This window comes from Dendrobates tinctorius, unplaced genomic scaffold (assembly GCF_039654945.1).
Source record: "Dendrobates tinctorius isolate UK_male_01 unplaced genomic scaffold, ASM3965494v1 ptg000013l, whole genome shotgun sequence".
Taxonomy (NCBI): domain Eukaryota; kingdom Metazoa; phylum Chordata; class Amphibia; order Anura; family Dendrobatidae; genus Dendrobates; species Dendrobates tinctorius.
In genome coordinates this window covers 10,837,264-10,849,568 of record NW_027361681.1, presented here as the reverse complement: position 1 = coordinate 10,849,568, position 12,305 = coordinate 10,837,264, and the positions used below count along the sequence as shown (strand labels likewise).

Here is a 12,305-nt window from a genome sequence, read left to right as displayed (position 1 = left end):
ATTTCTCGGGTCAAAAGGCACTCGAAACAAGGTATCCATTTGCTCCGGACCTCCGTAAAAAATGGATGGAATCCCCGATAGTTGATCTGCCGGTTTCACGCCTGGCCACTAAGACCCTGTTGTCTGTCTCTAGTGTTTCCTCGATTAAGGATCCCACGGACTGCCTTATTGAGAGTTTAGCTCGGTCAGTATATGAGGCGTCAGGGTCTGCACTCGCTCCCTCGTTCGCAGCAATTTGGGTAGCTAAGGCCATGATATCATGGTCAGAAACAATCAAGATCGCGCAGGAACAGGATCTACCTGCAGAGATTTCAGAGGTCGCAGGTCAGATGGTGATGGCCGGAGACTATGTAATTAATGCGTCTTTGGATGCGGCCAGTTATTCGGCATTTGCTGCCGCTAATGCAATCTCTATCAGAAGAGCCCTGTGGTTAAGGACATGGCGAGCCGATTCTACTTCTAAGAAGTCCTTGACTTCCCTGCCTTATCAGTGCGGCCGCCTATTTGGGGAAAAGTTGGACCAACTTATCTCCGACTCCACAGGAGGAAAGAGCGGGTTTCTCCCTCAACAAAAGGTCAAACCGCTTTTTCAGGCATGTTTTCGGGCCTTTCGCAACGCCGGGTGGACTACAGGGCCCAATTCCGCCACCTCAGGCCGCCCCAACCAGGATAGGGAGTGGCAGGTCTCATATAGAGCCAACCCATTGGGGAGAATGTGTGCTCAACAGGCCAGATCGAGAGGATCCAGATCCCAAAGATCATCAGCCAAATGACTTGAGGCCCTTACCAGACGACACCAGCAGGGTGGGCGGCCGCCTACTCTGGTGTCACCACATCTGGGCCAACGTCGCTCACGACGCATGGGTAGAAGAATTGGTGTACTCAGGTTATAAAATAGAATTTGTCAGATGCCCTCCAAGACGGTTTTTTCTTTCCCGGCTTCCCAGGGTAGATGCCCAGGCAAGGGCTCTATTGGGAGCCATCAAATCACTCCAGCACAACGGAGTCATTATTCCAGTGCCGGAACACGAAAGAGCTCAGGGATTCTATTCCAACCTCTTTGTGGTTCTCAAAAAGGACTGGTCCGTCAGGCCTGTGTTGGACCTGAAGCTTCTGAACAGATTCGTCAGGATCAGACATTTTCGGATGGAGTCTCTCCGTTCAGTCATATCGGCCATGGAGCAGGGAGAATACTTGGCCTCAATAGACATCCAAGATGCATATCTGCATATTCCCATTTTTCCTCCTCATCAGAGGTTCCTACGCTTTGCCATCAACGATCAACATTTTCAGTTCGTAGCTCTACCCTTCGGGCTAGCCACGGCTCCCAGAGTGTTCACAAAGGTTATGGCAGTTGTCATGGCCATACTGCATTCTTGAGGCATAGTCGTCTTGCCTTATCTGGATGACCTCTTGGTCAAAGGCCCTTCAATACGGGCATGCGCAGAAAATGTCAGCATCACGCTGGATACTCTTGCCCGCTTAGGGTGGTTGGTCAATGCAAAGAAGTCATCCCTTGTGCCAGCTCAGAAGATCTCCTTCTTGGGAATGATCGTCGACACTTGCCGAGGGTTGGTGATTCTCCCTCAGGTAAAGGTACTGGCTCTCCGGCAGGGAGTCCGGGCACTTCGCCAACCAGTCCCTCATACCATCCGATCTGGGATGAGGATTCTAGGAAAAATGGTGGCAGCAATGGAAGCGATACCTTTCGCCTAGTTCCATCTTCGCCCCCTGCAGCATGCCCTCCTGTCAGCTTGGGACAAGAACCCTTTCATGCTCGGTCGGCAGTGTCGTCTGTCCTCTCAGGTCAGACAGTCTCTCGGATGGTGGATAACCAGTTCCTCTCTGACCCAGGGGAAACCATTTCCCCCAGACCACTGGCTGGTGGTGGCAACCGACGCCAGTCTCCTCGGCTGGGGAGCGGTGTTTCACCACCACACAACCCAGGGACGGTGGTCGCCACAGGAGGCACGCCTCCCGATCAAGTTATTGGAGATACGAGCAATTCGGCTGGCACTCCAGAAGTTTCATCACCTCCTAGCAGGCCGCCCTGTCCGAATTCAATCGGACAACGCCATGGCGGTTGCTTACATAAATCACCAAGGGGGCATTCGCAGCAGAGCAACCATGTGCGAGGTAGGGCATGTTCTTCAGTGGGCCGAAGCAAACCACTCGGTGATTTCAGCAGTTCACATCCCGGGGGTGGAAAACTGGGCAGCAGACTTTCTCAGCCGGGAGGGTCTTGCGTCCGGAGAGTGGTCTCTACATCCCCAAGTCTTCCAGCAGATTTGTCAGCGGTGGGGAACACCGGATGTGGACCTGATGGCTTCCAGAGTGAACGCCAAGGTGCCCACATATGTCGCTCGGGCCAGGGACCCGCAGGCGATCGCGGTGGATGCGTTGGTCCTGCCATGGAACCAGTTTCGCCTCCCGTATCTCTTTCCCCCGCTGCCGCTACTTCTGAGAGTCGTCAAGAAGATCAAGATGGAAGGTGTGCCGGCAATCCTGCTGGCCCCAGATTGGCCCCGTCGAGAGTGGTACGCAGATTTAATGCTGCTACTCGCCGACGTCCCTTGGCGTCTACCAGAGCACCCGGATCTACTTTTTCAAGGGCCGATTTGCCACCCGGACTCAGGGGCCCTGTGTTTGACGTCATGGCCGTTGAATCTTGGATTCTAACCCAGGCAGGGTTCGGGAGCAAGGTGGTCGCTACAATGATTAGTGCCCGGAAGCCTGCTTCAGCACGAGCTTATCACCACACCTGGAAGGTGTTATTCACTTGGTGTCGAGGCCGTGGTGTTTCTCCGCTGAGATTCTCGATCCCCAACATCTTGGTTTTTCTCCAGTCGAGCCTAGACTCGGGCTTGGCCCCGAGTTCCCTCAGGAGAAAAATATCGGCCTTATCTGTTTTGTTCCAGCGCAGAATTGCTACCAATTTGCAGGTGAAGACTTTTATCCAGGGAGTCTCCCATTTGGTACCTCCCTATAGGGTGCCTATGGACACCTGGGACCTTAACCTGGTACTAAGTGTTCTGCAGGAAGCTCCATTTGAACCATTGCAGAATGTGTCTTTGAGGTACCTTTCCTGGAAAGTGGTGTTCCTGGTGGCCATCACTTCTATCAGGCGGGTCTCGGAGCTGGCAGCCCTATCCGGCCGAGCTCTGTTCCTCACTTTCCATAAGGATAAGGTGGTGCTCAGACCAGCCCCTCCTTTTCTCCCAAAGGTCGTGTCCTCATTTCACATTAATGAGGATGTTGTCTTGCCTTCTTTTTGTCCAGCACTGGTGCACCGTGTGGAAAAGGCTCTTCACACGTTAGACCTGGTAAGAGCCCTCCGGAGGTACGTGTCGAGGACTGCGCCCGTTCGTCAGACGGACACGCTGTTCGTGCTCCCCGAAGGGCGCAGGAATGGACTCGCTGCCTCAAAATCGACCATAGCCAGATGGATTCATTTGACTATTCAGGAGTCCTACCGCATTAGAGGCACGCCGATTCCAGCAGGGATCGGAGCGCACTCTACTCGGGCTGTGGGCGCCTCTTGGGCGCTTCGGCATCAAGCTTCGACGGAACAGGTTTGCAAGGCAGCAACCTGGTCCAGCCTGCACACATTTGCCAAACATTACAATATCCATACTCAGGCCTCAGCGGATGCGAGCCTTGGTAGAAGGATTCTCCAAGCAGCGGTGGCGCACCTTTAAACAAGAGGTGCATGTAGCTTGGATCGGTGAGTCAATCTCCCACCTAGGGACTGCTTTTGGTCGTCCCACAGTCTCTGTGTCCCCCAATGAGGCGAAGGAGAAACATGGATTTTTGTGAGAACTCACCGTAAAATCCTTTTCTCCGAGACGCTCATTGAGTGACACAGCACCCACCCTATTAGCCAGTTGGCTCTTGTTTTGTTTAAGTTAATATATGTTTACTTATTTGATATAGGGGTGGTGTTTTTCGTTGGACATGTTGTACCTGCATGTATACTGCGGAGGAGGAGCTAACCTCTTTTTTTCACTTAGTGTCAGCCTCCTAGCGGCAGAAGCATACACCCACAGTCTCTGTGTCCCCCAATGAGCGTCTCGGAGAAAAGGATTTTACGGTGAGTTCTCACAAAAATCCATGTTTCTTTGGAAGGCTGCACAGCCCTCCATGTGCTAGCCAGAGGTACCCAGACTGCCATTAGGTACCGGGATGAGATCCCCAGACCCATTGTGAAATCATGCAGGTGCAGTGGGCCCTGGGTTCCGCCTGGCAATGCTAGGCCTCATGTGTAAGCAATTTCTGCATGATGAAGGCATTGATGCTATGGACTGGTCTGCCCGTTACCCAGACATGAATCCAAATGAGCACATCTGGGACATCATGTCTTGCTCCATCTTACCAATTCCATGTTGCACAACAGACTGTCCAGGAGTTGACTGACTCTTTAAGGACAACATCCTCCGCCTCCTCAGGAGCATGAACAGGTGTTGTAAGTAAATCATACAGGCACGTGGAGGCCACATACACACTACTAAGCATCATTTCCTTGTCTTGAGGCATTTCCACTGAAGTTGGATCAACCTGTAATTTGATTTTCCACTTTGATTTTGAGTATCATTTCAATTCCAGACCTCCATGGGATATTAATTTTGATTTACATTATTTATTACATAGTGGAATGCGTGGAAAAAAATAAAACAAAAATGCTCAAAGATTTGTAACTGGAATATTTCATTCAGTGATATCTAGGATGTGGTATCTTAGTGTTCCCTTTATTTTTTTTGAGCAGTGTCTGCAGACAGGACCTTATATATTTCTGTCTATAGAGATCTCCCCCTAATGGTGGCTGTAGACATATTATGTATCTCTGTCTACAGAGAGCTCCAGAAAGTGGTGGCTGCAGGCATTATCTCATTTATCTCTGTTTACAGGGAGCTCCAACCAGTGGTGGCTGCAGTCATATTATGTATCTATCTAGAGAGAGCTGCACCTGACTCTAGGACCCAGTGGCAGCCTTCCCCCGGCTCTAGTTGACACACCTGGATCGGGAGTTTATAACTCCCAGCTTGCTGCTGGAAGTTGTCGGTGATATTTCCATTTCCCTGTTGAGCCGACTGCTATAGCTCCAAGCCTATCTAACTCTTTGGTATTTCTGAGTCTACACAAGCTTAGTGTTCCCCTTGTTTGTGTATCACATCTGTATTTAGAGGTAGTGGGAATCGACTAATGCTCGTCTTGTCCTTGCTTATTGCCAGGGTCAGGCAGGGGTTAGGTAGCTTGCTCGGCAATAGGTGTGGAACCTGTATAGGGACGCTTAGGGCAGACAGGGTGATGATAGATCTGCCTAAGGGTCTCCACTCCATCCTTCCCTAGTGTTGGCTTCCCTTCCCCTTATCACTTGGTGTTGCACTTAGTCATTACTACACTGTGCGTGACAATGTGTGTCTGACTACAGGGGATTTCCACCTAGTGGTGGCTGCAGGCATTATATTATGTATCACTGTCTACAGAAAGCTCCACCTAGTGGTTACTGCAGGTAGGGTCTCATCCTGTGTCTGTATACAGAGTGCTTCACCTAGTGGTGGCTGCAGGCACTGTATTATGTATCTGTCTACAGGGAGCTCCTAGTGGTGGCTGCAGGCAGAAAGTGAAGGGATGAAGATTTTGAATCCTGATTATAATTTTCTAACTTTTGTCCGTATTACGTAGTGAATATAAAATCCCTGTGATATAACAGCGGTCAGTCAGGTGTGTGATTGATCTGAGCGCAGTGTGGTACAGAGGGTCATCTCTTGCACCTTCTAGGATGTAGCTCCATGACATTCCCAGAGGAAGGGTTAATCTGAAGAAACAGACATTGGACGTTTCCGGCTTGTGTGCATTGCCAGATCTGCTCAACGTCTGGAAGCTGCTGCATCTGCTAATCCTTCAACTTCCCAGGAAGGACTGGTATGTACTGGGACAATGCCCAAGGCTGGAAATAGACTGGTGCCATGAGCTGCTGCCTGGATACTGTAGCGTCATGTGATGTTCTGGCCGGGGGATGGGCAGCGAAGCGGGATACTCTTGGGGTAGATAAGGTGGGTCTGGTCAATCACCGGCCTCTCCCTATAGGACTTGTGCGGAACAGGGGTGTGATTGTGGGCAATATCTGATGATGAAGGATTAAATGAGAGTTGGGTTCTGACTATTATCACCCTCATGGTTGGTGGTTGTGCCCCATACACCTGATGACTGATGAGTTTGGAAATACTTGTCTGCTGAAATATGTGCAGGGATATCTGACACTATCACCTGAAACACTCTGCTGCTGTAGAGTACATACCTTGGCCCTGGCCTCTCGAGCAGCCTCCGCTTCTGCCGCCATCGCCCTCTGCAGCTGGACAGGTAACTTGACGTCTTTGATCTCCACACGCTCCACCTTGATACCCCAGTCATCTGTGGCAACATCCAGCGTGGACTGCAGGGAGAGGAAGCCGGGTGTCAGGCATGGTCGTAGTCGCAGGCCGAGCGCCTCGCGGCAGTGTCCCTTACCTGCATGCTATGTGCAATCTCCTCCCGGTCGGACAGGATCTGAGATAGGTTCTTGGTTCCCAGCACATTCCTCAGGGTGGTCTGCGCCAGGAGGCGAGTGGCAGAATCGGCGTTGGTGATATTGGCCACGGCTAGGGTGGCATTCTGGACCCGATAGTATACCACACCGTCCACGCTGACCGTCACAGAGTCTTTAGTGAGGATCTGAGAAAACACGGGAGAAATGAAAAGTGCCTGACACCAGTGTATTTCTCTCTATCCTCTATTTTTTTTCATTTTACACTTTTAACCACTAGGGGGAGCAGCTGCTGACATTTGACGTGAAACATGGTGTGGTTGCCTTCTGACTGCAGTAAATGTTGGGCGATATCTGCTCCATTCGTCTGATGTCTAAATATTTTTTACATTTTTTTTTTACATTTTAAAAAGGAAGTACCGTAATAATTGTGTCCCCTCACCACTTACTTTCCCTCACTAAAAACAGAGACATTACAGACAAGCAGTGGCTGTCGTCACTTTCGTTACTTTTTAGTACCTTTTAACAGCTAAACAAACAATAAAAAAATAAAAGTTCGGACTTTTTACCAACTTAACTTGACACAGCAACAGTAAGTTATAACACCGAAATAGTGGGATTAGCTGGTCGCTGCGCAGTCTGCGAAAAATACTATAGGAATAGATGAAATGTCTGATCTACGATACGATGGTGAAAACAAATGCGAGGTCAGCACATAAAAATCAAGTCCTGACATTGTCCCTGACAGGGAGTTTATACAGTATATCAACATATTGGACCCTTTACATGAAGCAATGATGGCCGCCAAACTATCCACCTGGCTAAACATCTGACAAATTGTCACACTTGTTTTTTGGCTGCGATGCCTTTCTGCACCTTTACGAGTCCTTTTACTCGGCAGCACATCGCTAGTGTAACCAATATGTGCTTCTGATAAAGTGATGTTGAGTCTGCACACAACCATCGGATTGGTCATTGCACTGTGGAAACAATCAGCTGATCTTAAAACAGCCAAGATCTAAAGGGGTCATAAACGCTCTAAAGACCTGACCAACCAGAAGAGCTTTTCGCTCCTTTGTCAAGCGACCACTGGCAGGTTCACAGGTACTCTATCAGATCTGTCTAATCTGCCTAGGACACAAAAATACCTTGTCTTGAACCTTCAGCTGTATAGTCACTGGCCCTGCAGCCCAGCCTCCTCTGACCCTGCAGTCAACAGCTCTGTCCCAGCCTCTGGCCCTGGAGCCCCATAGTCAGAGGCCCTTAAGCCCAGCCTCCTCTGGCCCTGCAGTCATTGGACCCGCAGCTCAGCCAGTTCCAGCGCTATAACCCCACTGTCACCAGTGCTGCAGCTCATCCTCTAGTGCTGCAGTCACCGGTTTTTCAGCCGAGCCTCTTTGGTCCTGCAATCACTGGCCCTAAAGCCCCCCAGTCACTGGCCCTGCAGCCCAGCCTCCTTTGGGCCTGCAGCAATCAACTCAGCAGACCAGCCTCCTCCAATTCTGCAGTCAACGGCTCTGTCCCAGCCTCTTGTGGCACTGGAGCCCCATAGTCACTGGCCCCCACAGCTCAACCTGTTCCACAACTGTAGCCCCACAGTCATCAGCCCTGTAGCCCCACAATCATCAGCTCCGCAAGTCAGCATCCTCTGGCCCTGCAGTGCAAACACCATCTCTGTTGCCCAGTCTCCGCTGGTCTTGAATCCTCGTAGTCACAGGCCCTGCAGCCCAGTCTCCTCTAGCCCTGCAGTCACTGGCACTGTAGCCCAGTCTCCTCTAGCCCTGCAGTCACTGGCACTGTAGCCCAGTCTCCTCTAGCCCTGCAGTCACTGGCACTGTAGCCCAGTCTCCTCTAGCCCTGCAGTCAATGGCCCTGCAGCCCAGCCCTCCTCTAGCCCTGCAGTCACTGGCACTGTAGCCCAGTCTCCTCTAGCCCTGCAGTCAATGGCCCTGCAGCCCAGTCTCCTCTAGCCCTGCAGTCACTGGCACTGTAGCCCAGTCTCCTCTAGCCCTGCAGTCACTGGCACTGTAGCCCAGTCTCCTCTAGCCCTGCAGTCACTGGCACTGTAGCCCAGTCTCCTCTAGCCCTGCAGTCACTGGCACTGTAGCCCAGTCTCCTCTAGCCCTGCAGTCAATGGCCCTGCAGCCCAGCCCTCCTCTAGCCCTGCAGTCACTGGCACTGTAGCCCAGTCTCCTCTGGCTCCGCAGTCACTGGCACTGTAGCCCAGTCTCCTCTAGCCCTGCAGTCAATGGCCCTGCAGCCCAGCCCTCCTCTAGCCCTGCAGTCACTGGCACTGTAGCCCAGTCTCCTCTAGCCCTGCAGTCAATGGCCCTGCAGCCCAGTCTCCTCTAGCCCTGCAGTCACTGGCACTGTAGCCCAGTCTCCTCTAGCCCTGCAGTCACTGGCACTGTAGCCCAGTCTCCTCTAGCCCTGCAGTCACTGGCACTGTAGCCCAGTCTCCTCTAGCCCTGCAGTCACTGGCACTGTAGCCCAGTCTCCTCTAGCCCTGCAGTCAATGGCCCTGCAGCCCAGCCCTCCTCTAGCCCTGCAGTCACTGGCACTGTAGCCCAGTCTCCTCTGGCTCCGCAGTCACTGGCACTGTAGCCCAGTCTCCTCTAGCCCTGCAGTCAATGGCCCTGCAGCCCAGCCCTCCTCTAGCCCTGCAGTCACTGGCACTGTAGCCCAGTCTCCTCTGGCTCCGCAGTCACTAGCCTTGCAGTCCAGCCTCTTGCTGTCTTTCTTACCTCTTGGGGTGGGATGTCGAATGAGATGGTCCTCATATCCACCTTGATGAAGTTGTCGGTGCAGGGCAAGACAAAGAAGAGACCTGTAGAGGAGTCACATGGTCAGTGAGGGCAGTGATTAAAGGTAACCTCAGGGCAGCGGTTACTGTAACGCATGCTCAGTGCAGTGAGGGGTCCTGGACTGTCGTCCCCTGCGCTGTCGGTTATGAATGGGATCATGTGACTAATTATAACCGCTCTGCTCTGGATTAATTTCATCTTGGCACCTCCCATCATCTGAATACTGGGAAAAATTTCTAACATCAGGAGGTGATGACATGTCCTGCGCTGATCCATTGTAAAACATGTGCAGCTGTCAGAAGTCTGGGTCTGTATAGAGTGACAGCCTGTGGATGTGAGCAAAGGTTTCTGCTCTCTGTCTGCTAGCAGAAATATTGATAACTAGCTGAAGAGCCCGGCGTTGCCTGGGCATAGTAACCAACTGTGGTTAGTTATAACAAATTATAATGATTATATTGCACATAAAAACCATGCATCTAATCCTATCCTGTGTGATACTGTCTGCTGAGCCGTGTATCTAATCCTATTCTGTGTGATACTGTGTGTTGAGCTGTGTATCTAATCCTATCCTGTGTGATACTGACTGCTGAGCCGTGTATCTAATCCTATTCTGTGTGATACACAGCTCAGCAGACTGTATCTAGTCCTATCCTGTGTGATACTGTGTGCTGAGCCGTGTATCTAATCCTATCCTGTGTGATACTGACTGCTGAGCCGTGTATCTAATCCTATTCTGTGTGATACTGTCTGCTGAGCCATGTACCTAATCCTCTCCTGTGTGATACTGACTGCTGAGCTGTGCATCTAATCCAATCCTGTGTGATACTGACTGCTGAGCCGTGTATCTAATCCTATTCTGTGTGATACTGTCTGCTGAGCCGTGTATCTAATACTATTCTGTGTGATACTGTGTGCTGAGCTGCGTATCTAATCCTATCCTGTGTGATACTGACTGCTGAGCCGTGTATCTAATCCTCTCCTGTGTGATACTGACTGCTGAGCTGTGCATCTAATCCAATCCTGTGTGATACTGACTGCTGAGCCGGGTATCTAATCCTATTCTGTGTGATACTGTCTGCTGAGCCGTGTATCTAATACTATTCTGTGTGATACTGTGTGCTGAGCTGCGTATCTAATCCTATCCTGCGTGATACTGACTGCTGAGCCATGTGCCTAATCCTCTCCTGCGTGATACTGACTGCTGAGCTGTGTATCTAATCCTATCCTGTGTGATACTGTGTGCTGAGCCGTGTATCTAATCCTATTCTGTGTGATACTGTCTGCTGAGCCGTGTATCTAATCCTATCCTGTGTGATACTGACTGCTGAGCCGTTTATCTAATCCCCTCCTGTGTGATACTGACTGCTGAGCTGCGTATCTAATCCTATCCTGTGTGATACTGACTGCTGAGCTGTGTATCTAATCCTGTCCTGTGTGATACTGACTGCTGAGCCATGTGCCTAATCCTCTCCTGTGTGATACTGACTGCTGAGCTGTGTATCTAATCCTATCCTGTGTGATACTGACTGCTGAGCTGTGTATCTAATCCTATCCTGTGTGATACTGTGTGCTGAGCCGTGTATCTAATCCTATCCTGTGTGATACTGACTACTGAGCTGTGTATCTAATCCTATTCTGTGTGATACTGACTGCTGAGCTGTGTATCTAATCCTATTCTGTGTGATACTGACTACTGAGCCATGTGTCTAATCCTATCCTGTGTGATACTGACTGCTGAGCTGTGTATCTAATCCCCTCCTGTGTGATACTGACTGCTGAGCTGTGTATCTAATCCTATCCTGTGTGATACTGACTGCTGAGCCGTGTATCTAATCCTATCCTGTGTGATACTGGGCTCTCCCTGCAGTCTGTGTCAGAGGGTGGTCTGTGTTGGCACGGTAATAAATTGTGTTATTTCCAGCTTTACAGAAGGACGATAACACCATAGAAATGATAAGAATAATAGGCCTCAGTTACCACAACTGTCTACAAAGAAAACTGTTGCTGATAGCAACCAATCACAGCTCATTTTTCATCTTTTAAACAGCTCTGGGACAGCGTGGCGAGTTTTGAGTGGCGACTTTTGTGTTTCGCCTTTTATGTGGCGAGGTTGGTGTATGTGTGGTGAAATGTGTGCTGAGGGTGGTATATGTGGTGAAGCACGTGGTAGTGTGTGGCGCATTTTGTGTGTGTGTTCATATCCCCGTGTGTGGTGAGTATCCCATGTCAGGGCCCCACATTGGCAACTGTACGGTATATACTCTTTGGCGCCATCGCTCTCATTCTTTCAGTCCCCCTTGTTCACATCTGGCAGCTGTCAATTTGCCTCCAACACTTTTCTTTTCACTTTTTCCCTATTATGTAGATAGGGGCAAAATTGTTTGGTGAATTGGAACGCGCGGGGTGAAAATTTTGCCTCACAACATAGCCTATGACGCTCTCGGGGTCCAGACGTGTGACTGTGCAAAGTTTTGTGGCTGTAGCTGCGACGGTACAGATGCCAATCCCGGACATACATACACACATACATACACATTGAGCTTTATATATTAGATGGGGAGGGCATGATGTCGTTCAGGAAGTTCATGTTTTGTTTACATGGGACTGCAGTGGTCCTGTGTACAGGACATTGTGCAGAACCTGACCTGGACCCTTTGCTCCTCCGCGCAGGATACGCCCCAGTCTGAAGATGATTGCCCGCTCATATTCCTTCACAATCTGAAATTAGAAGAACCATGACGTCAGAGGAGCGACGTAGTGATGGGCATGGCCAGGTGCCGCCACAGTCCACATATACATGTCCGGCCATCGCTGCGTCTCCTACTTACCTTTATACACATCCATACTGATACAGGAAATGTGACAATGGTGAAGAAGAAGGATACAATCACCAGGACCCACCCGCAGCAGCCGAGCCCGGGATCTGGATCTCCTGCAAGAGCGTAGAGAATCTGTCATGTCACTGCCTTGTCACATGA

The 12,305-nt window shown here is 50.6% G+C and overlaps 1 protein-coding gene across 2 annotated transcripts in view; it reads right to left on the bottom strand.

Annotated features, from left to right (window-relative positions):
- Nucleotides 1-12,305, bottom strand: part of STOM (stomatin) — a 53,808-nt gene that overhangs the window by 4,540 nt on the left and 36,963 nt on the right. For both annotated transcript variants that reach the window (XM_073558829.1, XM_073558830.1), the window contains exons 2-6: nucleotides 12,156-12,259; nucleotides 11,973-12,045; nucleotides 9,268-9,350; nucleotides 6,508-6,711; nucleotides 6,299-6,433 (exon numbers count right to left, since the gene is read on the bottom strand). In XM_073558829.1, the coding sequence (XP_073414930.1) occupies nucleotides 6,299-6,433; nucleotides 6,508-6,711; nucleotides 9,268-9,350; nucleotides 11,973-12,045; nucleotides 12,156-12,259 (599 nt within the window). The remainder of the gene's footprint in view (nucleotides 1-6,298; nucleotides 6,434-6,507; nucleotides 6,712-9,267; nucleotides 9,351-11,972; nucleotides 12,046-12,155; nucleotides 12,260-12,305) is intronic.